Genomic DNA, 26551 nt, shown 5'->3' with positions numbered 1-26551 from the left:
GCAGCAGAGGATGAGGTGGTCGGATGGCATCACAGACCCAATGGACATGAGTTTGAGCATACTCCAGGAGTTAGTGAAGGACAGGACAGCCTGGTGTGCTGCAGTTGATAGGGTCACAAAGAGTTGAACACCACTGAGGAACTGAACAACAATGTGCTAAATAAATAATTCAACAATATAACAAGGAAAAATTGCACTTATATTAACCACAAAATATGCTTAAATTCCTAAGATGATGCAGACTATAAAACACATTTCATATTCTTACTTAAGACGTCTCAATATTATGAAGATGTCACTTCTTCCTAAGTTAGTAAATCTAATGAGACCCTAATAATACCCAACAATTTTACAATACAGAGCTAAATTAGTTAGTACTGAAGTTCATTTGGAAAAATAAAACATGCAAGAGTTTTGAAACATTAAAGGGAAAATACATGAAATAATATAAAGTTTAGATATGGAGACAACTACATATGGAAACCTGATGTATAAAGTGGGGTTTCAAAGCACTGTGATAAAATAGACATTTTAGTAAAAAGGGTTACTACAACTAGATAGTTGGGGAAAGATAACATTAGGTCTGTTCTTCACCTCGTTTTTTTGTATGCTTAGTTGTGTTGGACTGTGCGACCCCATGGACAGTAGCCCACGAGGCTCCTCTGCCTGTGGAATTTTCCAGGCAAGGATACTGGAGTGGGGTGACATTTCCTACTCCAGGGGATCTTCTGATCCAGGAATCAAACCCACGTCTCTTGTGTCTTCTGCATTGGCATGCAGATTCTTTACCACTAGCACTACCTAGAACCCCCCTCTTCACACCATACCTAAGAATAAACTCGGGATCAGTGATATAATTATCAAAAACTACAAATAACATATATAGGTGAATTTGGAAATTTTTCTATGATTCAAGATCAAGGTACATTTAAAGAAAATACTGATAAATTTTACTACATTAAAAAATTTTAGTTGCATGACAAAAAACTATAAGCAAAATCAAAAATTTGCCATATATAACACACAAGGGCAAATTTAGGGTAAATTCCTAAATACAAAGTTTTGAGTAAACATTTGAAAGATTAAAAACACTGAAGAAAAAAGGATAAAAGATAAGAACAGACAAATCCACACACATATACAAGAATGATAAAAAATGGCTTAACGTAAAACTGTATTGGTTTATAATACCAGTCCCCACTAAAAAGGGTGAGAGCTCCTTGGAAAAATGGTTGATTTCAGAGCTGGAGCAGTGTAGGTTTAAAATAATACTAGATTATCTTGATATCCCAGAAAGTAAGGCATTGTCCAAAATGGATGTGGGCATGTCAGAATGACGTGGAGTTAGTTCAGAGTGATCCTAGTAGCCAAATCTGGGGTGATTTGAACCCCCAAATAATTAAGGACAGTAATGAATTATAAACTATGCTATGCTAAGTCACTTCAGTCGTGTCCGACTCTGTGTGACCCCATAGACGGCAGCCACTAGGCTCCCCCATCCCTGGGATTCTCCAGGCAAGAACACTGGAGTGGGTTGCCATTTCCTTCTCCAATGCATGAAAGGGAAAAGTGAAAGCGAAGTCGCTCAGTCGTGTCTGACTCTTAGCGACCCCGTGGACTGCAGCCTACCAGGCTCCTCCATCCATGGGATTTTCCAGGCAAAAGTACTGGAGTGGGGTGCCATTGCCTTCTCCAGAATTATAAACTACTGGGGGAAAAAAAAGGAGTTAGTGAGCTCATACTGATAATGAGTAGATAGATATATAAAGGGGATGATGAGAGAGTTTCCTACTGACTGGTAAGAGAATACTAGAATTAGAAAATCATTTTGTGACATCATAATGTTTGGTTCTGCAGGAGCTTTTGGATGCCTGATTTAGGGAAGAGAAGGGTGGAATTTCGATGAGAAACAGTATTTGTTTTAAATGTGTCCCCAAGATTGCTTATTAATTTCAGGGAGAAGTATGTAAGGTAAGTATACTGGAAAACCTAGACAGCACCAAGAGGGGAGGAGGCCTATATTCTCTGAAAGCAATCTTCTAGATTAAAGAAAACTAAGGATACAAATACAACATGTGATCCTGGACTGGAGGGAAGAAATTTTATAAAGGATATTATTGGGTCCGTTGAACTACAGATGGTAAGTTAGGGCAAACTGTTTTATGTTAAATTTCCTGAAATTGAATAATTGTGCTGTAGTTATGAGAGAATGTTTATATTCTCAGGAAATGCACACGGAAGCAGTTTGGAATAAAAAGACAGGTATGGGACTTCCTGGTGGTCCAGTAGTTAAGGTTCTGCAGTGGAAACTTCAGGGGGGGTGAGTTTGATCTCTGGCCAGGGAACTCTGATCCTTCATGCTGATGGGATGCAATCAAAACAAACAAAAAAAAATTATGCAACTCACTCTCAAATGGTTCAGAAAAATATTTATATATTTCAACAGAAGAATTAAACAAATGGAGCAATTTTTTATTGATTAGTGAATTTGAGTAGAATACACAGGATTTCATTGTACTATTTTTCAAACTTTTCTGAAAATTCAAGAGTTATTTCCAAGTAAAAAATTAAAACAGCAGAGGAGACTGCATGGACATACTGTTTTCAGCCAGCATATGAATCAGCATATTGGCAAAAAAAAACAACAACACTCTTACTTCTTCACTGCTGCTGCTAAGTCGCTTCAGTCATATCCGACTCTGTGCGACCCTATAGACGGCAGCCCACCAGGCCCTGCCATCCCTGGGATTCTCCAGGCAAGAACACTGGAGTGGGTTGCCATTTCCTCCTCCAGTGCATGAAAGTGAAAAGTGAAAGTGAAGTCACTGCATCCTTGGGATTTTCCAGGCAAGAGTACTGGAGTGGGTTGCCATTGCCTTTTCCGACTTCTTCACTATTGCCAGAGTAAATTCAAAATGGTGAAATCTCCATGCAGGAGAATTTGGCAATAGCTAACAAAATTACTACATTTACCATTCTAACCAGCAGTCACACTTCTGGGAGTATATCCTGAAGGTTTACCACAAATAATTCATATACATGTATATGTTCATGGCAGCAATATTTGTCATTTGTCATATGACAAAAATTCGTCATATTTTTCATTGTAAAACACTGAAAACTATTAAATGTCTAAGTGAGATTAGTTTGATAAACATACACACAATGTAGGAACTGTTCAGCTTAAAAAGAAATGAGGAAGATGTCTATGCTTTGAAACAGTGTTTTCCAGGGTAATTTTCTAAATGCAAAGGATGGAGGAATTTAGTATGTGGCCTTTTGTGTAAGAAAGAAGAAATAAGGAAGCATAAATATACCTGTTTAACTTTTTAAAACATAGACACAATAAGAGATGAACCAGAAAGCAATAAAGTTGGTTACCCACCTTACAAGAGTCAGTGGTAGGGTAAGGCAAGGAAATGATATTTCTCCAACTTACATCTCCTGATTTTTTTGATAGTCCCTAAAACTGAAACAAATTCATTAAGGATGTCAAGGGAGATACAAACCAAAACCCAACTTATTTCAAGTTAGTAACATAACCACAACTGAAGGAGAGAGAAATAACGAATCCAGGTAATTCTTGAACTTGATATTCTATTGCTTGGTTTGGAGACGAGATTACAAAGAAATTCTGAATATAAAAGTTCATTTTTATAGCAGTAGAGATGTTACGCTTCTGAAACTTATTTAAATATAGAAAAGGATGGAGCATATAAATGTTAATTTTGTTGGAGGCCAGGGTTTTCAGTAGAAGAAGAGAGCAACAAATATGAATGTGGGAAGGTAAGGAAAAGCCCTGTAGGGATGGAAAATGTAAGTGTGAACTCATGATTTTCTAAAATACATTGTATATATATAAGACAAATGTCACATTTTTGTGTGCATATTTATTCCAACTCACATGCACTGAAGGACTCCAGAATCAAACAGATACCCTAGTAGCAATGAGCGCATGGACCACCTAGATCTTTATTTCTAACATTCCCAATAAAAGAAACCAAGGCTCTTTGGAGAAATGGTTGATTCCAGATTTGAGACAGAAAGTGAGTATGAGATAAGCCTTGACTGTCTTGTGATACCAGAAAGTAAAGAAATGCTCAAAAATGATAGGGCCATGTCAGAATGACACAGGAGTCTGCCTGAATGGGTTCCAGCTGGCCGAATCTGGCATGGTTTGAACCCCCAAATAACAAAGGACAATAGGGAATTATAAACCACTGAAACATAGGAATCCAGAAGTTAAAAGCCATAAGAGAGGAAAGAGGTCTTTTCTTTACAGAAAAATACCAGCTGATGGATATGGAAGGATTTCTGGGATTGGAAAATCATAGTAAAAAATTGGGCAAAAATCATTGAATGCTAAATCTGGAGTGACATTTTGATGAGCAGTTTATTCACATGGTCTTGAAGTGTCCTCTATAGTAGTTGTTTAATTGCTCAGTCATGTGTCCAACTCTTTGCAATGCCATGAACTGTAGCCCACCAGGCTTCTCTGTCTCTGAGATTTTCCAGGCCAGATTTCTGAGTGGGTTGCCATTTTCTCCTCCAAGGGATCTTGCTGACCCAGGGATTGAACACATGTCTCTGTGCCTCCTGCATCAAAGGCAGATTCTTTACTGCTGAGCCACAGGGGAAGCCCCATCTTTCTATAGACTGCTTATTTAAATAAGAAAAATAGCGAGACTTTAGTGAAGAACCAGACGGCAACTAGACCAAGTCTTCAAACTTATGATCACCAGTAAGGGGCAGATGGACACCATGTAATCTGGATTTGCTTCCCTGAGAAAAGTATCATCAGTTATGTAGTATTTCAACTGGGAATATACAGTCTGAATCTAATGATTCTGCTGCTGCTGCTAAGTCGCTTCAGTCGTGTCCGATTCTGTGCAGCCCCATAGACGGCAGCTCACCAGGCTCCCCCATCCCTGGGATTCTCCAGGCAAGAGTACTAGAGTGGGTTGCCATTGCCTTCTTCGGAATCTAATGATGAGAAAACCTCAAATCCAAAAAGAAGGAATTTTTATCTTAGTAAAGGAGAGGAAATCTGTGTGAAAGAATTCCAAATAATTTGTGTAGATAGTCCACCCTTATGGAAGGGGTGCTTAATTCCCAACTCCTTAAGCATGGACTTCCAATAGTTCCTTCCAAAGAGTAAAATATGGAGGAGGGGAGAGGAGTAATTTTAGAGTAGAGAAAACTGACATACTTCTCAGGCAAGTAATCAAGGTCAGCATCAACAGGGATAAATTATGTTGAAGGATGTATCCTTGATGTAACAAAGGACACGTGACATCTGTGATCTCCATCCCAAAAGTATAAACCCAGTCTAATCTTAAGAACATTGTACAGGAGGCAGTGATCAAGACCATCCCCAAGAAAGAAATGCAGAAAGGCAAAATAGTTGCCTGAGGAGGCCTTACAAATAGCTGAGAAAAGAAGAGAAGCTAAAGGCAAAGGGGAAAAGGAAAGATGTACCCGTTGAATGCAGAGTTCCAAAGAATAGCAAGGAGAGATAAGGAAGGCTTCCTCAGTGGTCAGTACAAAGAAATAGAGGAAAATAATAGAATGGAAAAGACTATAGATCTCTTCTAGAAAATTAGAGATACCAAGGGAACATTTCATGCAAAGAGGATAAAGGACAGGAATGGTATGGGCCTAACAAGCAAAGGATATTAAGAAGAGGGGGCAAGAATACACAGAACTATACAAAAAACATATTCATGTCCCAGATAACCATAATGCTGTGATCACTCACCTAGAGCCAGGCATCTTGGAATGTGAAATCAAGTAGGCCTTAGGAAGCATCACTACAAACAAAGCTAGTGGAGGTGATGGAATTCCAATTGAGCTATTTCAAATCCTAAAATATAATGCTGTGAAAGTGCTGCACTCAATGTGCCAGTGACTTGGGAAAACTCAGAAGTTGCCACAGGATTGAAAAAGGTCAGTTTTTATTCCAATCCCAAAGAGAAGCAATGCCAAAGAATGTTCAAACTACTGCACAATTGCACTAATCTCACACGCTAGCAAAGTAATGCTCAAAATTCTCCAAGCCATGGTTCAATAGTAGGTGAACCATGAACTTCAGATCTTCAAGGTGGATTTAGAAAAAGCAGAGGAACGAGAGATCAAATTGCCAACATCCGTTGGATTATGAAAAAAGCAGGAGAGTTCCAGAAAAACATCTACTTCTGCTTTATTGAGTATGCCAAAGCCTTTGTGTGAATTGCAACAAACTGGAAAATTCTTAAAGAGATGGGAGTACCAGACCACTTGACCTGCCTCCTGAGAAATCATATTGCAGGTCAAGAAACAACAGTTAGAACTGGACATTGAACTATAGATTGGTTCCAAATCTGGAAAGGAGTATGTCAAGGCTGTATATTGTCATCCTGCTTATTTAACTTATATGCAGAGTTAAAAGCACAAACTGGAATCAAGTGAAAAGCACAAACTGGAATCAAGATTGCCGGGAGAAATATCAATAACCTCAGATATGCAAATGACACCACCCTTATGGCAGAAAGTGAAGAAATACTAAAGAGCCTCTTGATGAAAATGAAAGAGAAGAATGAAAAAGTTGGCTTAAAACTCAGTATTCAGAAAACTAAGATCATGGCATCCAGTCCCATCACTTCATGGCAAGTAGATGGTGAAACAGCGGAAACAGTGAGAGACTTTATTTTCTTGGACTTCAAAATCACTGCAGACTGTGACTGCAGCCATGAAATAAAAAGATGCTTGATCCTTGGAAGAAAAGCTATGACCAACCTAGACAGCATATTAAAAAGCAGAGACATTACTTTGCCACCAAAGGTATGTCCAGTCAAGACTATGGTTTTTCCACTGGTCATGTATAGACGTGAGAGTTGAACTATAAAGAAGGCTGAGCACCGAAAAATTGATGCTTTTGAACTGTGGTGTTGGAGAAGACTCTTGAGAGTCTCTTGGACTGCAAGGAGATCCAACCAGTCCATCCTAAAGGAAATTAGTCCTGAATATTCATTGGAAGGACTGATGCTGAATCTGAAACTCCAATACTTTGGCCACCCAACATGAAGAACTGACTCATTTGAAAAGACCCTGATGCTGGGAAAGATTGAAGGCGGGAGTAGAAGGGGACGGCAGAGGTTGAGATGGTTGGATGGCATCACCAACTCAATGGACATGAGTTTGAGTAAGCTCTGGGAGTTGGTGATGGACAGGGAAGCCTGGCGTGCTGCAGTCCATGGGGTTGCAAAGAGTCAGAAACAACTGAGCAACTGAACTGAATAAATACATTTTGATATGTCCACACAGTAATTCCATCTTGCTACTTTATGATTAAAATAAATGAATTACTGATACTCATAACAGGGGCAGATCTCATAATAATTATGCTGAGTGAAAAACCGTACCCCTCCCAAAAAAGCTGTATGATTTCATTTATATTTAAAACTTTGAAAAAACTAACGTACAGTCACAGAAAACAGATCAGTAAGCTACTTGGGGAGAAAGCAGTGGCAACCCACTCCAGCACTCCTGCCTGGGAAATTCCATGGACGGAGGAGCCTGTGGGCTACAGTCCATGGGGTTTCGAAGAGTTGGACACAACTGAGCAACTTCACTTTCACTTTTCACTTTCATGCACTTGAGGAGGAAATGGCAACCCACTCCAGTATTCTTGCCTGGAGAATCCCAGGGACAGAGGAGCCTGGTGGGCTACCGTCAATGGGATTGCACAGAGTCGGACACGACTGAAGCGACTTAGCAGCAGCAAACTACTTGGGGAACGGATGGGACCAGGGGAGGGAAAGAATTTACAAAGCAGCATGAAGAAACATACAGTGATTATGGACAGGTTCTGTATCTTGACTGTGGAGATAGTTTAATGAGTGCTGTATTTGTCAAAACTTGCCAAGACAATGATAAAAGGGATGTCCTTGGATTGACAGCTATACAGGAGGTCTAAAAAGCAACCATACTATATTGGAGGAGGAGGGATGAAGGTGGCTCCAGGATAAAAATGAACCGTTGACAGTTGAAGGATTTAGAAAAAGGCAATAGATACTTTTAATAGTGATTAAATGAAAAAAGGAATGAGACAATTGCTAACTCCTGGAAAAGTTATACCAAAATGGAATACAGAGTTTCCTGGTGGCCTAGCGGTTAGGATTCCAGGCTTTCACTGCTGTGGCCCAGGTTCAGTCCAGTGACTGGGCTGAGGAGCAGTAAATACAATCACATAAACACTGGGCATATTCCCTTTATGTTGCTTGGATGACATATTCTGTGTTTGCAGGGTCCGTGGAACAGACTAGAGAGTATATCTCTAGAACAAAAGTCCTTAAAGATGCTTTGGAAAGGGCTGCATACTGTATAGTCCCCTTAAATTATTGTAATGTTCACAATGTGTTAAGGGTTCATAGAGGGCTTTGAAGTAAGGAAAATTTCCTAAATATGTTTGATCATAATCCTTTTTTTTTTAATGTTAACACCCTTTAATTATTAACACTAAAATGTTTGACTCTCTGAAATTTTAGGTTTATATTCTCTTAACAAGTTGAGTCAGAATAAGACTCTCTACTGACACTAAAGGGTCAGTAAATATGTTAGCTGCTGAGCAAGCTGACTATCAAGTGGACGACAAGCTTATATGAAAACTTTGGGTTGTAAAAGATAATCTCTGCATGGAGTTAGGGTGTATGAATTTATTAGAACTTACAATTCTAGCCAGTTTTTACTAAATGTATATTCCAGGCATTGTGAAAAATATTTCATAGTGTCTTTATGTTGCCCTCAGGAAAAAAAACGTATGTCAAACTTTTACTCTGGCCTTCAAGGGCTCTGGTAATCTGAGTGTAGCATCCTCCTCTACCCCATCTCACTAGGTAACAGCTACCCTGACCTTTCAATGAATCAAGTATATGCCAGCCCTAAAGCCTCTGTCTTGCCTTTTCCTTTGCCTAGAATATTCCAGCACCAGATATTCAGTTCAGTTCAGTTTAGTTGCTCAGTCATGTCCGACTCTTTGTGACCTCATGGACTGCAGCACATGAGGCCTCCCTATCCATCACCAACTCCCAGAGTCCACCCAAACTCACGTCCACTGAGTTGGTGATGCCATCCAACCATCTCATCCTCTGTTGTCCCCTTTTCGTCCTGCCCTCAATCTTTCCCAGCCTTAGGGTCTTTTCAGATGAGTCAGCACTTCACATCAGGTGGCCAAAGTATTGGAGTTTCAGCTTCAACATCAATCCTTCCAATGAACACCCAGGACTGATCTCTCCTTTAGGATGGACTGGTTGGATCTCTTTGCAGTCCAAGGGACTCTCAGGAGTCTTCTCCAACACCACAGTTCAAAAGCGTCAATTCTTTGGCACTCAGCTTTCTTTACAGTTCAACTCTCACATCCATACATGACTACTGGAAAAACCATAGCCTTGACTAGATGGACCTTTGTTGGCAAAGTAATATCTCTGCTTTTTAATATGCTACCTAGGTTGGTCATAACTTTCCTTCCAAGGAGTAAGTGTCTTAGTTTCATGACTGCAATCACCATCTGCAATGATTTTGGAGCCCAAAAAAATAAAGTCTGCCACTGTTTCCCCATCTGTTTGCCATGAAGAGATGGGACCAGATGCCATGATCTTAGTTTTCTGAATGTTGAGCTTTAAGCCAACTTTTTCACTCTCCTCCTCCACTTTCATCAAAAGGCTCCTTAGTTCCTCTTCACTTTCTGCCAAATTGGTGGTGTCATCTGCATATCTGAGGTTATTGATATTTCTCCCGGCAATCTTGACTCCAGTTTGTTCTTCCTCTAGCCCAGCATTTCTCATGATGTACTCTGCATATAAGTTAAATAAACGGGGTGACAATATACATCCTTGATGTACTCCTTTTCCTATTTGGAACGAGTCTGTTGTTCCATGTCCAGTTCTAACTGTTGCTTCCTGACCCGCATACAGATTTCTCAAGAGGCAAGTCAGGTGGTCTGGTATTCCCATCTGTTTCAGAATTTTCCAGAGTTTGTTGTGATCCATACAGTCAAAGGCTTTGGCATCGTCAATAAAGCAGATGTTTTTCTGGAACTCTCTTGCTTTTTCAATGATCCAGCAGATGTTGGCAATTTGGTCTCTGGTTCATCTGCCGTTTCTAAATCCAGCTTGAAGATCTGGAAGCTCACAGTTCACGTATTGCTGAAGCCTGGCCTGGAGAATTTTGAACATTACTTGGCTAGCATGTGAGTTGAGTGTAATTGTGCGGTAGTTTGCGCATTCTTTGGCACTGCCTTTCTTTGGGATTGGAATGAAAACTGACCTTTTCCAGTCCTGTGGCCACTGCTGAGTTTTCCAAATTCATTGGCATATTGAATGCAGCACTTTCACAGCATCATCTTTTAGAATTTGAAGTAGCTCAACTGGAATTCCATCACTTCCACTAGCTTTGTTCATAGTGATGCTTCCTAAGTCCCACTTGACTTCACATTCCAGGATGTCTGGTTCTAGGTGAGTGATCACACCATCTTGATTATCTGGGTTGTGAAGATCTTTTTTGTATAGTTCTTTTGTGTATTCTTGCCCCCTTTTCTTAATATCTTCTGCTTCTGTTAGGTTCATACCATTTCTATGCTTTATTGACCCCATCTTTGCATGAAATGTTCCTTGGTATCTCTAATTTTCTAGAAGAGATCTCTAGTCTTTCCCATTCTATTATTTTTCTCTATTTCTTTGCACTAATCACTGAGGAAGCCTTTCTTATCTCTTCTTGCTATTCCTTGGAACTCTGCATTCAAATGGGTATATCCTTCCTTTTCTCCTTTGCTTTTCACTTTTCTTCTTTTCACAGCTATTTGTAAGGCCTATTCAGACAGCCATTTTGCCTTTTTGGATTTCTTTTTCTTGGGGATGGTCTTGATCCCTGTCTCCTATACAATGTCATGAACCTCCGTCCATAGTTCATCAAGCACTCTGTCTTATCAGATCTAGTCCCTTAAATCTATTTGTCACTTCCACTGTATAATCATAAGAGATTTGATTTAGGTCATACCTGCATGGTCTAGTGGTTTTCCCCACTTTCTTCGATTTAAGTCTGAATTTTGCAATAAGGAGTTCATGATCGGAGCCACAGTCTGCTCCTGGTCTTGTTTTTGCTGACTGTATACAGCTTCTCCATCTTTGGCTGCAAAGAATATAATCAATCTGATTTTGGTGTTGGCCATCTGGTGATATCCATATGTAGAGTCTTGTCTTGTGTTGTTGGAAGAGGGTTTTTGCTCTGACCAGTGCATTCTCTTGGCAAAACTCTATTAGCCTTTGCCCTGCTTCATTTTGTACTCCAAGGCCACATTTGCCTGTTACTCAGGTGTTTCTTGACTTCCTGCTTTTGCATTCCAGTCCCCTATAATGAAAAGGACATCTTTTTTGAGTGTTAGTTCTAAAGGTCTTGTAGGTCTTCATAGAACTGAGCAGCTTCAGCTTCTTCAGCATTACTGGTCGGGGTGTAGACTTGAATTACCATGATATTGAATGGTTTGCCTTGGAAATGAACAGAGATCATTCTGTTGTTTTTGAGATTGCATCCAAGTACTGCATTCTGAACTCTCTTGTTGACAATGATGGTTACTCCATTTCTTCTAAGGGATTCCTGCCCACAGTAGTAGATGTAATGGTCATCTGAGCTAAATATTCAAGGCAGATATTCAAGTGGCTGCCTTTTTTGTGCTCAGGATCCCTCCTTAATCTCAGTTGACTGCCCTTGCCTTGTCCTTTTCACGTGCCTTGTATTATCACATGGCCTTGCTTTAATTTTTCCCACCTGTGGACTCATCTGCCATAAACTTTATGAGAACCATTGATTTCTCTTTAGCTTCTCTGAGAAACAAATGCTTGCTGAATGCTGAATGAACAAAAGAAAGAAACGCATCACTTGCCCAAGTTCATAGTTCGTAAATGGCAAAGCTGAATCTCAAACCTGGGTCTGTCATAATTATGTGTTATTAGCACCACACTTCAGATGAACAAGGATTATCCTATTCCCCACCAGCTTACCAGTATTACCAATATTGTTAAACTTTTCCTTTTGAATTGCCTTCAGAGTCTTATTTATTTTTTTGAAATCTTCTGGTGGTAGCAGATTTTGATTCTTTGAAGATACATGTGGTTTATAGAAATAACTATAAGATTTTCAGAACTGAGTCTGCTGAATAATCAGGCTGGGGAAAACAATAGTAGGAGGTTGGGAGAATAATTCTAAAGTGGCTACAAACAGCTTTTCCTTTTTAAACTGGGTCTAAAAGAGAGTTCTGAAAGAATAGTTTTTTTTTAATGTGGCAATATTTGTAGAACATTTGTAGAGCCTCCCAAGGGGAGGACTTCTTAAGATCGTATTCACTTGAGTGTATAATATTTCCATTTTATGGATTGAAAAACTACTTCTTTTGCTTTCATAGTTAGTTACACATAATACAAATGGAAAATCAGTTCCCCTCCTCAGTGAAACTGTTTAATGCAAGCATATCTGAAAATGATAGTTTATTTAGTAAAACTAAGAGATGCATTTCCATGGTTTTATCTTGTCAAGCTTTGGAAATAGATTTCAGCTTTGTTACTGGTCATGTTAAGCCTTTAAACTAGCCAGGAAAGAAATTGTGCATAAAGTGTAAGATGATACCAAGAAACTTATAACTGAGCAAAAGAAGAAGATAGGTACCAAACTCTAAAGATTTTTTGGTTGACAATTTTCATTCACTCTGTTGTAACTCAATGTATGTTTAGTGATGGTTTGGTGGGTTGGTTTTTTTTTTTTTTTTTTTTTTTTCATTTCAAATATTCCTTTTTTTTTTTTTCTCTTTGTTATTTCCTGCTTTCTGTTAACTTTCTTATCACTGAACTTGAAGTTTTGGAATTGATTTCAGGAACAGTTGGAGTGGTGGTGGGTATTAGTTTGGGGATATTTTGGTGGCTTGAGTGAGGGAATATTTGGAGGAACATATGAGTAGCAGTTGCTCAACGTGATACATAGTTATCTTTGTGCTTGTTTTTTTTAAAGGGCGTAGTGTTTAGCTGGAGATAATTGGGTTATGTCTAACAATTTATGTTAAAGAAAAAAACGAAATATGCTGTCTTCTATAGTTTTTGAAATAGCTAATGTCTAAAAATTGTCTCCCCAAAATTTAAAATTTGCAGTCTCTCCAGAACTCTTAGTGATTTTTAAAAGCATCTATATATTTCCTGGATGCTCTAAATTATAATAAAAATTTTAAATGTTAGAGATAAAAGGCAAATTAAGAAACCATCTATTTGTTACGAGTATTTCACTACTTTTTAAAAACATCATCTGATCACATTTTTATAGAAAAGTAATATATCTAGTTTATGGCAAAACTTGTTACAGCTTCTGACTCCCATTCCGTTTGTTCCATCACTGTTACTCCTTTTAGCTAGCATGGTAGTTAATAGGTTTATGCCTCATGGAAATGAAGGGCTGCATTTTGACACAGACATTTAGATTTTCATTTTGCAAACCTCATTTATCACAATTTGAACTAAGGTCTTTTGGGTGGTGTACATGGGTGCTATATCATAGTTACTGATTCCTTCTGCTTTGAAGACTGAACATTCTTCACCATCCGAAAGGCAAAGAAGAGACTCGTTCGGGATGTTTGACGGTTATGATAGCTGCAGTGAGGACACAAGCAGCAGCTCCAGCTCTGAGGAGAGTGAAGAGGAGGCCGCTCCTTTACCTTCTAGTCTCCCGATCATCAAAAACAATGGCCAAGTGTACACATACCCAGATGGTAAATCTGGCATGGGTGAGTATACTTCAGCTCAGGTGAACTGCCTTCACCTTTTACATCCCTTTATATTTGAGGGTATGTTTTAATTCCATTTCTCATGTCATTTCCCTTAAAATTTTTAAAGAACAATTAAGAAACAGAATCTGAAACTTACAGTTCTAGATAAGATCACTGGATTTGTGTTATATCTCTTTATTAACAAGTAGAACAAAATGAAAACAAAAAGCTGTTGAGAAACTTCATATAATTCGAAGTGTGTAAGATAATAGACTTCCACAATTGAAAGACACTTTCAAGGTAAGTCTCCATTCTCTAACAATTCCTTATAAGTTTTCTGCTTTAACACTTCAGTGATAATGTATCTCTAATTACCAGAATATTCTTTATATTAAACCAAAATTATCCTTACTCTGACTTTTGTCCTTTTTTCCTTCACACAGTAACATTTATTTTTAGTGTTTCTCTTGGGCATACCAAGTAAACCTAGTTCCTTCAAGCATTTCTCACAGCATCACAGTGTTTTAATTCATCAGTATCCCGCTCACTTTCTTCTGGAGATACTTCAGATTGTGTGGTCGCAGGGTGGCAACTTGTCCTGACTGGCCTGAGACCCTTCTGGTTTTAGGGTTATCCTGGAAAAGACCTCCGGCAAATAGTTGGTCACCCTGTGTGATTAGAGCAGAGGTCGTTCAACTTTTATCTCTTTTCTTCAGGACACTGTGTTTCCATTTAGGCATATTTCTAATTCAGTCATCTAATGTTGAATGCAGTATCTTCTGATTGTCATTTTCTGATTTGACGATTATGCCTTATAGATCATATTCTAATATTTTGATTAAAAGTTAAGCATCAAAGGGCCTGGTACACAGTCATTCATATCATATCAAAGGACTTAACTTCATTTAGCGGGACCCAGTAGGTGTGGTCATCCAACCAGTTAATAGCTACCTAGATCTTTTCTACTTTAGCTTGAATTTCTCAATCCTTAATTGACAAAGCTACATGAGAGATTTTATCAAATGTGTTAACTCCTATTAATATACATCTTGCCATGATTTAGTTATACCAGTGTGGCAATCTGTCACAAGAGGGAGCTTTATATGTGCCACATTCTGTTTTAAAGATACAGATAGGAATAATATAGAATAAAGTCCCTGGTGGAGCTTACATCCTAGTCATGGGAGTTCTAGTTTGACATGTTCAGTTCTTGGCAAAGTCATACTATCCCCTTGGGATTGCATTTTTTTTTTTTAACCTATGTGATCCGCAAACCTTTTAATCTGTTCTAGAATTTTTACAACAGAAAGTCATTCAGGTGAGATGAATGATTTTTCCCCCTTAGATCCCCTTTATCTCTCATCCTCTGGTACCTTACATTTTTCCATGATTTCTCATAATTTCTAAGTACTGGTTAAACTGTAAGTCCCTCCAGTTGCAACTGTTTAGGTGGAGATTTAAACCCATTGAAGTAGTTGTTCGCTATGTTATCTTTTTTCCCCCAACTTTATTGAGGAATAATTGACAAATATAGTTGTATATGTTTAAATGTATAAATGTTCATAAACGTGATTTGATATTACATGTACCTAATGGAATGATTACAAAGGTCAAGATAATTAACACATCCATCACCTCACAAAGTTAACTTTTTATTTATTCAACTGTGCTGGGTCTTAGTTGTGGCATGCGGACTCTTAATTCCCTGACCAGGGATCAAACCCAGGCTCCCTACATTGCAAACAAGGAGTCTTAACCACTGGACCACCAGGGAAGTCCCCAAAAGTTAATTCTGTGTGTGTGTGTGTGTGTGTGTGTGTGTGTGTGATGTGAGCACAAGATCTACTCAGCAAGTTTCAAGTGTATAATAAGTAGTAGTATTAACTATAGTGACCATGCTCTATATCAGATCGTCACAACTTATTCTTTTTATAACTGAAAATCTGTGCCCTTTGGCCTTCATCTCACCATTTCTCCCTCTTCTCAACCCTTGGCAACCACCATCCTATGAAATAGGCTTTTTTTTTTTTAATTCCATGTATGTAATGCTATACACTGTCTTTCTCATTTTGGCTTATTTCACTTAGCATAATCCCCTCCAGTTTTGTCCTTGTTGTCAGAAATGACAAGATTTCCTTCTTTATATGGCCGAATAATACTGTATTATAATGAATAATATCTACTTTACATATACATATGCATTTACATATACATATATGTATCACTTGTTTTTTTATCCTCTCATTCATCAGAAGGCATCTAATATGTTTCTCTAACTTGGTTATTGTTAACAATGCTACAGTGAATGTGGGAGGGCAGATATCTTTCTGATATACTGAGTTGCAATCAACTAATTTTTGATAAGGGCACCAAGAACACTTGATAGGGAAAGTGTAGTTTTTTTTAGTAAATGATGTTGGAAAATTAGATATCCACATGCAAAGAAAGGCTGGACCTATCTTACACCACTCAGAAAAATTAACTTGAAATGGAGTAAAAACTTAAATGTAAGACCTGAAACAATAAAACCTCTAGAAGAAAACATAGGGAAAAAGCTCCTTGACTTTACTCTTGGCATTGATTTATTGGGTAAGACACTAGAAGCACAGCTAATAAAAGCTAAAATATGCAGTGAGATTACAACAAATTAAAAAAAGTTCTACTCAACAAAGGAAACAATATATTGAAAAGACAGCCTACAGGATGGGAGAAAATATTTGTAAACTCTATATCTGATAAGGGGTTAATATCCAAAATACATGAAGAACTTGTACAACTCAACAGTGCAGAAAAAGCAAATAATACAATTAAAAAATGGGCAAAGCACCTGAATAGATTTTTTTTCCCAAAGAAGACCTGCAAATGGCCAATAAATACATGAAAAGGTGCTCAACGTCACTAATCATCAGGAAAACGAAGATGAAAGCTACACTGAGATATCACCTCATACCTGTTAGGATGGCTGGTGTCAAAAAGACAAGAGCTAACAAATGTTGAGGAGGATGTGGAGAAAAGAGAACTCATACACTCTTGGTGGTAATATAAACTGGTACAGCCATTATTGAAAACCCTATGGTGATTGCTCAAAAATTTGAAAATAGAACTACTGTATAATTCAGCAGTCCCACAACTTGTATGTCTTTTGAGATTCACTTTTTGTTACCCTCATGTTTCAATCTTTACAATATTTTAAAGACCTGTGCTGTGCTTTGTATGAATCTTCAGTTTTACTGCAACTACTTTTCATCTTTTGTTTATAATCCTTTCAAACATTAGAGCTTATAATGTCTGGCACAAGGTGAGCACTAAGGAAATGTTAGTTGAATCTAACTTACGTTTGTGTATTTTGATCCTTTTTAAAGCCTTTTGAGACTTTATTGTCAGTCCTTCTGGAGCCTATAGCCATGAAGGAATGTTTTAAAAATTAAAACCTTTAGATAATTGGAGGAATTATTAAACTGTTAGACGAAAATCAGTTTTATGATCATAACACCAGTGTTTTTATTTGTTAATTAGCTACCTGTGAAATGTGTGGAATGGTTGGTGTGCGAGATGCTTTTTACTCTAAAACAAAGCGTTTCTGCAGTGTTTCATGTTCAAGAAGTTACTCGTCAAACTCCAAGAAGGCAAGCATTTTGGCCAGACTTCAGGTAACGGTACAGAAACCTTCTTGTTCTTATATCTGTTATTTCTATGACTTTCACTGTTTGTCTGTCATTTGATTGTGATTCACTACACTCCACCTTTACCTAACTGGCCTGTTAGTATTTTATACCCCACATTTTTAAGAAATATGTGAGCCCTAGAGTTTGTCCATTCTATAAAATTTGAGCAGCTGCTATAAATAGAGAAGGCATACTATTCAAAATAAACTATGAATTGTTTGTGTCTTTTTTTCTAAATAAGTATAAATGTAATAAATATCTTTATCTATATCTATATAGATATAGATATAGGTATGTCTATATATATATATATATATATATAAATTTAAGCCATTTTCCCCCCTGGTTTTCTTTGAAAGTTTCGTAATTAGTATCAAGGTAGAAACTTTCAGTGTTGGCAGGGAATGATTTACCCTTTGGTTTTATTTTTCCATTATCTTTGGTTTGTACTTTGATTGCAACCCATTTGATACCTTGACCAAGGGTATTTGGTTAATCCAACTAACCTTTTTGGAAACGATCATAATACTAAAAGAAAATCGTCTTTCTATAAATGTACATCAACACCTACAAAATGACTGGAATGCCTACAAAATGACCATTGAAGTTATTACTATTGTAGCATATAAACAACTTTATAAAAGCATCACATAGCTGATTTTTGTAATATATTTTATTTGAATGATCACATTTGTCTTCTTCTTCTTCATCTTATTGTAATAAGGTAGCACATAACACTGAAAGGATTATTTAAGCTCCCCAAATTAAGGAAATACATCACTTAGATGTATTTCTGTATTTCAGATAGACAGCCCCTAAAGATCCTGAGCAGTGGTCTTGCCCACATGGATGGCAGTTTGTCACACTGTGAATTTGGCCCATGATCATTTTGTTATTGATCTTTTGCATTAGCGCTAAAGGTATAAACCTCAGTCACTTGCTGTTTAAACACTGAATTATTTTTTTCTTATATAAATAGCAGTGCTTAGCAACCTGCATGAGTGAATAACCACTGGATTTATCTAGTACAAGATGGAATCAGTTATTCACCACAGCCTATATTTTAACATTTTATGGGATATAATTTTTTATTAATATATTAATTTGCATATTGCTATTTAAGTCTGTGCCAGCTGCGCTACCCATATTAGATATCTACATTGTAGCAGAACTCCAGAAAACATTTCTCATGTGACTTTTCTTGTATGTTTCCTCTGCTTTAATAATTTTCTAAACGCTCAATGTTTCCTTAAAATGAGTAGTATGCAATTAAGTTAGTTTTCAGATTTGGGAGTGGGGAATGATAAAGAATCCTATTTACTTAACTCTTCTTGTTTTAGGGTAAGCCTCCAACAAAGAAAGCAAAAGTTCTTCAGAAACAACCTTTAGTTGCTAAACTAGCTGCATATGCTCAGTATCAAGCTACCTTACAAAATCAAGCAAAGACTAAATCAGGTAATATGGGTGAATGCAATAGAGGTAAAATACTTGGTACTAATTCATCTAGTTTTAATTAATAACATTTTAATTTTGGATTCTGTTAACTAAGCTATTTCTGTTCCCTATTTGTACACATGACACTAGGCTTCCTTGATTTCAGTAAATTATCCTAGAAAAGTATAGTGTTCACAAGTTATGGTGCTTGTGACAGTCTCCTTAATAATACTCTTTTTTATTTGGTTTATTATTTATTTTTTATGCATTGATTCTCTAGCTGTGAACAGTGGGAAACGTTGTGAAAAGGCAGAGAAATATGACATTTATTAGGCTTCAAAGGGATTGGGGAGAAGAGAGTAACAAGAGAAGGAGATTGAGGAAAGGGTCTTTTCTAACAGAAAGATTCTTAACAGGAATGTAAAAGCAAGGCAGTAAGTAGGGAGTAAGACAATAAGGAGCCATAGTGAAAGTATTAGGTGGTAAATACTGGATAGAAATTTCAGTGAAGTGTGCAGTTAGAGCTACATGGGAATAACACACAGGAGCAGTCAGAACAGTGTTTGTTATCCTGAACGTATCTTCTTTCAGTGTTCTTTGTTTCTTATAATTGGAGAGCTCTTGCCTCACTTCCCAAAGAGCATACCTTGTGTGTAGAAAAGTTAAACTATTTGTTTGCAAATACGATACATGCTGAAGTTCATGTTTATTTACAGAAGTTTTGTCTTTATAGGAAAAAATTTAGAGGTGATACATTTGTATCACTTCACATTATAAAGTAATAACCTTCTTACAGATAAACGATCTGAGAACTCCAATATATCTAAACTTATTTTATTTCAGCAGCAGTCTCCACAGAAGGTTTCAACTGGGGTAACTACATCAATAGCAATAGCTTTATAGCAGCTCCAGTTACCTGCTTTAAACATGTGAGTATGGAATTTTCTGTTTGTATTGAAATGCTTAGTCATCGTTTAAATCTGAAGGCACAGTAGCATTTTTTAAACATCTTATCCTTAGAAGGTCTTTATTTTATACATCATAATGGAAATGTTTCTTTTTTATTAATTATTGTACTTACTAATAGTTACATAACCTTAAGTTTTATAAAGGTTTCCTTTGAAGACATTGCAAGTTGAAATTATTTTAAATGAGGAAGGCAGGCGTCTCATCCAGTTTTCATATTAAGTTGAACCATATAAAATTACTTGTGTATCAAAAATAGTTGGATATTAGCAAAATCATATGGTTCAACCTCATAGAAACCATCCATGGTATGTTACCTAAATTTTTGTGATTTGATCTAATAATTGAGAAGAGGAAAGATCTAGTTTTGTTTGGTCACAAATATAAAATCACAAAAACAAAGAAGGAACTATTAGCAATATAGTACTGTGGACTGATTTTATTTTTTGCAAGATGTTCTTTTTAACAAGTAGATTGTCACAGACATTTGAAGTAATTGAGAGTTATGTTTAAAATGTACCAATGATAAATTCTTTCCTTTTGATTCAATTATTTGTGCTTAATTCTCTTCAATACTTTTTTAACCTATAAGTTTTAATTTATATTTAACGGTTCTATCTGCTACTGACTGTGTATAAGAAGAAAAGAATTTAGAAAGTTAATGAGTGAAGTTTTGTGTACACTTAACATTATTGTTAACTTAGGGCTTTCCTGTTAAATAATAGCATGTGAACAAAACTGAGCTTGAGTTCTTGCTGTGGAAATCAAAATAAATTTTAATTCATTTGTGGCCAATAAAGGATCTTGATCAAGGCCAAGCGTATTAATTCAGTGGTAGAAATAAAAATTAAAGCCAAATTCAGTCATTTGCTAACTTTTCTTTCTGGAAAGTACAGGTGTTAAGCCCTTAATCAGTGGCCTGCTATCTGAACCAGCCTCAGTGGAATCGATATAGCTTCAATATACTGTAGCTGATATATTTTATTGAAATGTTGGTTGTAGTGTCATACTTGTGAGAGATGTTAAATATATGGCCCCAGTAGCTTTCATGAGAATTACGAAACAAATTTAACTCTCCTCTCTTGAGAGAGTTCTTTTCTGGTACAAAGAATATCAGAATTAGATTAAGTCCTCATTTATAATAACTCTTGCATTGCAGCCTTCTGAAACATTTGTTTGTTGTTTCCTTCTGAGTAGCCTTTATCTCTTTCCATCTTTATTATTTAGTATTTTGGTTTTCTAGGTTTACTATCATAACCCATGTCCAGCTATTTTATATAAGTAGTCAGAATATTTTAAAAATAGTATTTCAAAGTCCCAAGATGTAATATTTTATTTCATGTCAGTATCTTTGAATAGTAATACTGTGTTAAACTTCTTTGCAAGAAAATCTCTATTATAATGAAATTGTTTTTTTTGTTTTACAAAAAACAAATTGAAATTTGTTTTCTACAATTGAAAAAAGAATAGAGCAGCTAGCTTTAGCTGTGTGGTTAATAAGGATACTATGGGATCTCTTTTTCCTCATTTACAATCAAAGTATCTGTCACCCAGTGCCTTCTTGCTCCACTCATCTTCCTTTACTGTCTTTTCCTTATTAACTAGGAAACATTTTCTATTTTTAATGTCTTAGTGTATTTTAGTGCAAAATGAGTTTGCTTTGTTGCCTTAACCAGCATTTTTATTTGAAGTCATTTGATTTAGAAGGTGAAACTTCCTGTTGTAGTTGATCGTGTCCTTTAGAGTTGACTCTTCATGGTTCTCCCCCATAAACAGTTTTTGTGGTCTCCAAGGAAAATTACTAGCTTTTAGTTTTATTATTGCTAGGAGGAGCTGCAAGCACAGGGTCCTGCCTTGACTCATCAGTTTTCCAGTCTTCTAACACTTGATGCCTGCTCCAACACTTGTTCATCAGCAAAGCCCCTTCCTCCACACTCTGTACTTGCATTGTTTCCAACTTGAGCACAGGTTAAGAGCCTTCCCCTACTCGGAGAGGGTTCTTTTTTCAAGCATAATTTTTAAAAACATTAAATTTGTGAGAATTCCCTGGCACTCCAGAGATTAGGACTCTGTGCTTTAACTGATGGGTCCTAGGCTCCATTCCTGGTTGGGAAACTAAAATCCTGCAAGCCAGGCAGCACTGCAAAAAAAAAAAACCGTCTAAAACCATGGAAACAGAACTGTTCTGGCTGAACCAGGACTTGAGTGTAGGGTGGTGTCACAACTTTGCCTGCCTGCTTCTTTAACATCACTCAGCCTCTTATGCAGTAAGGACCGCAGGTAAATATATATTCCAATACTTTAAAATGATTATGATTAGTTCGAAAAGCATAGAATTTCAGTGGAATTCCTCTTTATCATAGTCTGTCTTTAAATTTCTGGAAAGTTTCTGCAAAATATGTCATAGGACAATACTGTCTCTGAATATTGCTGTAATTATGCGTAATGGTTTATATAGTCAATCACCCAATTACTTTTGACATTCTGGAGTCAAGTTGTCATTAAATATATCTACTTAGAAATCTGCATATTGTTGCTGTATATCTGATGCAACTTTCATTTTATCTAGGTGATAGTTTTCAGACTTCTTTGTTTTTTAAGCATTACAATTCCTCTTTTTTCTAATAAACATAGCTAGGATAAAGGAAATTCATACCAATTGGTCTGGAAAGAGTAGAATGAATTGACTGGAGCCTTGGCACCTGACTCTTGGCTTTCCCTTCTTTGGCAGTGTCTGTGGTTGGAAACCACTAAATTTGGTAATATCATTTTTAAAAAAAATTGTATTGGAGTTGTTTACAGTATTGTGTTGGTTTCAAGTGTTAGGTAATATCATTTTTAATTATTCCTAAATCATAGGGTCACAAAGCTGTAAGTTATCTTAAAAATCATCTAGTTCATCTACTCCATCTCTTATTATAAATGAAGAAGCTCTTGCTGTCTTTTTCAGTAGCTGGATTGAAATTTTCAACTTTGGGCTTTAACCTGCAGTTTTTATTTTCTTTTTAATTCTATTTATGGCCGAGCTGGGTCTTCGTTGCTGTGCAGGCTTTTCTCTAGTTGCAGAGAGAAACTCGAGTTTCAGTGCACAGGCGTCTCAGTCGTGGCTTCTCCTGTTGCAGAGCATGGGCTCGAGGACACATGAGCTTCAATAATTGGGGCGAATGGACTCAGTAGTTGTGGCTTCTGGGCTTTGGAACAGGCTCTAGTAGTTGTAGTGCGTAGGCTTAGTTGCTCCACGGCATGTGGGATCTTCCCAGACCAGGGATTGAACCCCGGTCTCTTGCATTGGCAGGCAGATTATTAACTACTGAGCCACCAGGGAAGCCCTTGTTTTTGTTTTGTTTTGTTTTAATGGTTTTGAATTAAGCCCCTATACGAAAAGCCCTTCTGTGTTTCACCTTAACACAACTACCAATACCATACTTCTGATACCAGATGAGTGGGTTTTCTGCCCATCAAGTATTTCTCTGACACCAGCTGAGTATCATACAATTTAGTTTAATTCTGCCACTGTCTATCTGGAATCGTCATCAGATGCCACACTTACAGGCCCAGTCCTACAAGACTGCTGCCACTCCAAACACCGGTTGCAAGTCCCACATTGTCATCTCTGCTTTTGACAGATTAGCTATAAATCAGGGTTCCCATGACCCCTTCTTTGGGTTTGATAATTTACTAGAATGGCTCACAGAATTCAGAGAAATGGTTTACTATCTTATCATTACGGATATAATAAAAGAGATGAACAACCAGATGAAGAGATGTGTAGCACAGGATATATGGGAAGGAGCACAGTTTCCATGCTCTCTCAAGTGCACCACCCTTCTAGCACTTTACTCATCCACCAGCCCAATTCTGTGTATTAGGATTTTTATGGAGGCTTCATCACTTAGGCATACTGGATCATTAACTCAATCTATAACTCCTTTCCCTTTCCTGGAAGATAGATGATGGGGCTGAAAATTCCAAGAAGCTTTTAATCCGAGTTTGATCTGTATGGTGACCAGCTCCCATCCTGAAGCTATCTAGGGGCCCACAAAGAGATGCCTCATTAGAACAAAAAATCCTGCTGTCATCCAAGAAATTGCAAAGGATTTAGGAGCTCTGTGTCTGGAATCAAGGTCAAAGATCAAACATTAGAACAAAAGATATATCTAGTGCTCTTATCACTTAGGAAATTATGAAGGATGTGAAACCTCTATACCAGGAACAGGGCCAGAAACTAATCTATTTTTTTTATTTCACAGCTTCTAAAAGCAGTAACCTTATCTTTACTAACTGTGGAAAAATCTTCAAAATACTTCTGCAGTACTACATTCCAGTTAGGTACCCTATGTTAGTGAAATTCACAGACTATTTTCTCCTATTGGCATTTATGTTTGAACCCAAGAGAGTTGTTCTATATGTATCCAGAATATTTAGCCTTAAAGCATTCTTAACTTTTCTAATATCGTAGTCTTTTAAATAGATACACTCTATTCCCCATTATTTCCTTATAATATCAAGTATAGAGAGTTCCCTGGTACCCAGTGATTAGAATTCCAGGCTGTCACTACCATGGCCCGGATTCAGTCCTTGGTAGGGGCACTAAGATCCCACAAGCCATGCAGCATGGCCAAAATAAAAAAAATCAAGTAGACTATTTCTTTCAAGATTGCAGGGAGAAATATCAATAACCTCAGATATGCAGGGAGAAGGCAATGGCACTCCACTCCAGTACTCTTGCCTGGAAAATCCCATGGACGGAGGGCCTGGTGGGCTGCCGTCCATGGGTCACTAAGAGTCGGACACGACTGAGGGACTTCACTTTCACTTTTTATTTTCATGCATTGGAGAAGGAAATGGCAACCCACTCCAGTGTTCTTGCCTGGAGAATCCCAGGGATGGGGGAGCCTGGTGGGCTGCCGTCTATGGGGTCACACAGAGTCAGACATGACTGAAGCGACTTAGCAGCAGCAGCAGTAGCAGATATGCAGATGACACCACCCTGATTATAGAAAGTGAAGAGGAACTAAAGAGCTTCTTGATGAAAGTGAAGGAGAGTGAAAAAGCTGACTTAAAACTCAACATTCAGAAAACTAAGATCATGGCATCTAGTCCCATCACTTCATGGCAAATAGATGGGGAAACAATGGAAACAGTGACAGTCTTTAATTTGGGGGGGCTCCAAAGTCACTGCAGACAGTGACTGCAGCCATGAAATTAAAAGATGCTTGTTCCTTGAAAGAAAAGCTATGACCAATCAAGATAGCATATCAAAAAGCAGAGACATCACTTTCCCGACAAAAGCTATGGTTTTTCCAGTAGTCGTGTATGGATGTGAGAGTTGGACGATAAAGAAAGCTGAGCACTGAAAAATTGATGCTTTTGAACTATGGTGTTGGAGAAAACTCGGGAGAGTCCTTTGGACTGCAAGTAGATCAAACTGGTCAATCCTCAAGGAAATCAGTCCTGAATGTTCATTGGAGGGACTGATACTAAAGCTCCAATACTTTGGCCACCTGATGTGAAGATCTGACTAATTGGAAAAGACCCTGATGCTGGAAAAGATTGAAGGCAGGAGAAGGGAACGTCAGAGGATGAGATGGTTGGATGGCATCACCGACTCGATGGACATGAGCAAGCTCTGGGAGTTGGTGATAGACAGGGAAGCCTGATATCCGATCACAAAGAGTCGGACGTGACTGCACAACTGAACTGAAGCATTACAGCACAGGCCAAAATGTTTCAATGTCAAATGTATATGAATCTTAAAAAGCTAAAATCATATGCCTTTAATTATGAATTTACAGACGTCAAATTTTTTTGTTTGGTACCTGAACTATATATTCTGATGTCAATTTATTGATACTGTCCTTGCTAAAAGCAGAAATGTAATCATCCTACTTTTTTTCTCCCTTGAAAATAGTTGTAGTTACGTAATTTTTACAAAGGTCCTTTACCTCCACAGCTTGTATTGCTTACATGATATTTTCTAATCCTCTGTATTGGTCCAGCTATTTTGAAAGGGATAAGGTTATTAATATTTCTTTGCAACAGGCATTAAAAATATTTTTTGAATATATATATTAAGGAGAAAAAAGGCTTTTTGTTTGTGTATGTGTGGTAACAATGGTTTATTAGTAAAACTTGGGTCTATGTTTATTAGTAAAATAGTCTCCTTCAAATAAAACTATTCTTTGTTTTTTTCCCCTAGCTTTAACCATGCATACATAACTCCATTGAAAATAAATATGACTTCACATCCTTTGTAACTGAAGGTAGAGTTATCAATATGTCATCCTAGATTGCAGAGTTTCTTTCTAATGGAAGTAGAAGTTTTTAGTTTCTGGTACTTGTTAGTACTCTAATTTAGCTATTGTGTTGCCACAGAATAAATTCTCTGCAGGAAAGCAGTGGCTTCTGATATAATATATATATAATAAAATATAATAAAAATAATCTGTTTCAAGGAAGGCCTAAGTAATCTAGGTTATTTTCATTTAATATTTTTTAAAAATTATAAACTACTTTATGCTTTTCAAATTAGTAACCACTGCTTCCTTTCTCTTTTTACGTACACTAGCATTCCATCATATTTTTTTTTGGCTTTAATTATTGTTTATTTTTGGCTGTGCTGGCTCTTTGTTGCTGTACGCAGGCCTTCTCTAGTCGCAGCTAGCAGGGCCTTCTCCAGTCGCAGTGTGCAGGCTTCTCATTACAGTGA

General features: G+C 37.3%; 1 protein-coding gene across 23 annotated transcripts in view; it reads left to right on the top strand.

The window, feature by feature from the left end:
• MBTD1 (mbt domain containing 1) overlaps nucleotides 1-26551 on the top strand; it is a 67911-nt gene that overhangs the window by 14632 nt on the left and 26728 nt on the right. For 8 of the 23 annotated variants that reach the window (XM_025280379.3, XM_025280373.3, XM_025280375.3 and 5 more), the window contains 4 exons: nucleotides 13594-13795; nucleotides 17294-17433; nucleotides 18783-18897; nucleotides 19720-19805. In XM_025280379.3, coding sequence (XP_025136164.1) covers nucleotides 13642-13795; nucleotides 17294-17433; nucleotides 18783-18897; nucleotides 19720-19805 — 495 coding nt within the window. In that variant the 5' untranslated portion in view covers nucleotides 13594-13641. Of the gene's footprint in view, nucleotides 1-13593; nucleotides 13796-13815; nucleotides 14078-17293; nucleotides 17434-18782; nucleotides 18898-19719; nucleotides 19806-26551 lie in introns of those variants that run through there. The other 15 variants (XM_025280382.3, XM_025280380.3, XM_025280378.3 and 12 more) reach the window with 7 other exon arrangements.

This window comes from Bubalus bubalis, chromosome 3, assembly GCF_019923935.1.
Source record: "Bubalus bubalis isolate 160015118507 breed Murrah chromosome 3, NDDB_SH_1, whole genome shotgun sequence".
Lineage (NCBI taxonomy): Eukaryota > Metazoa > Chordata > Mammalia > Artiodactyla > Bovidae > Bubalus > Bubalus bubalis.
Note: the sequence above shows the minus strand (reverse complement) of the source record. Positions and strands in the feature narration are given on the sequence as shown.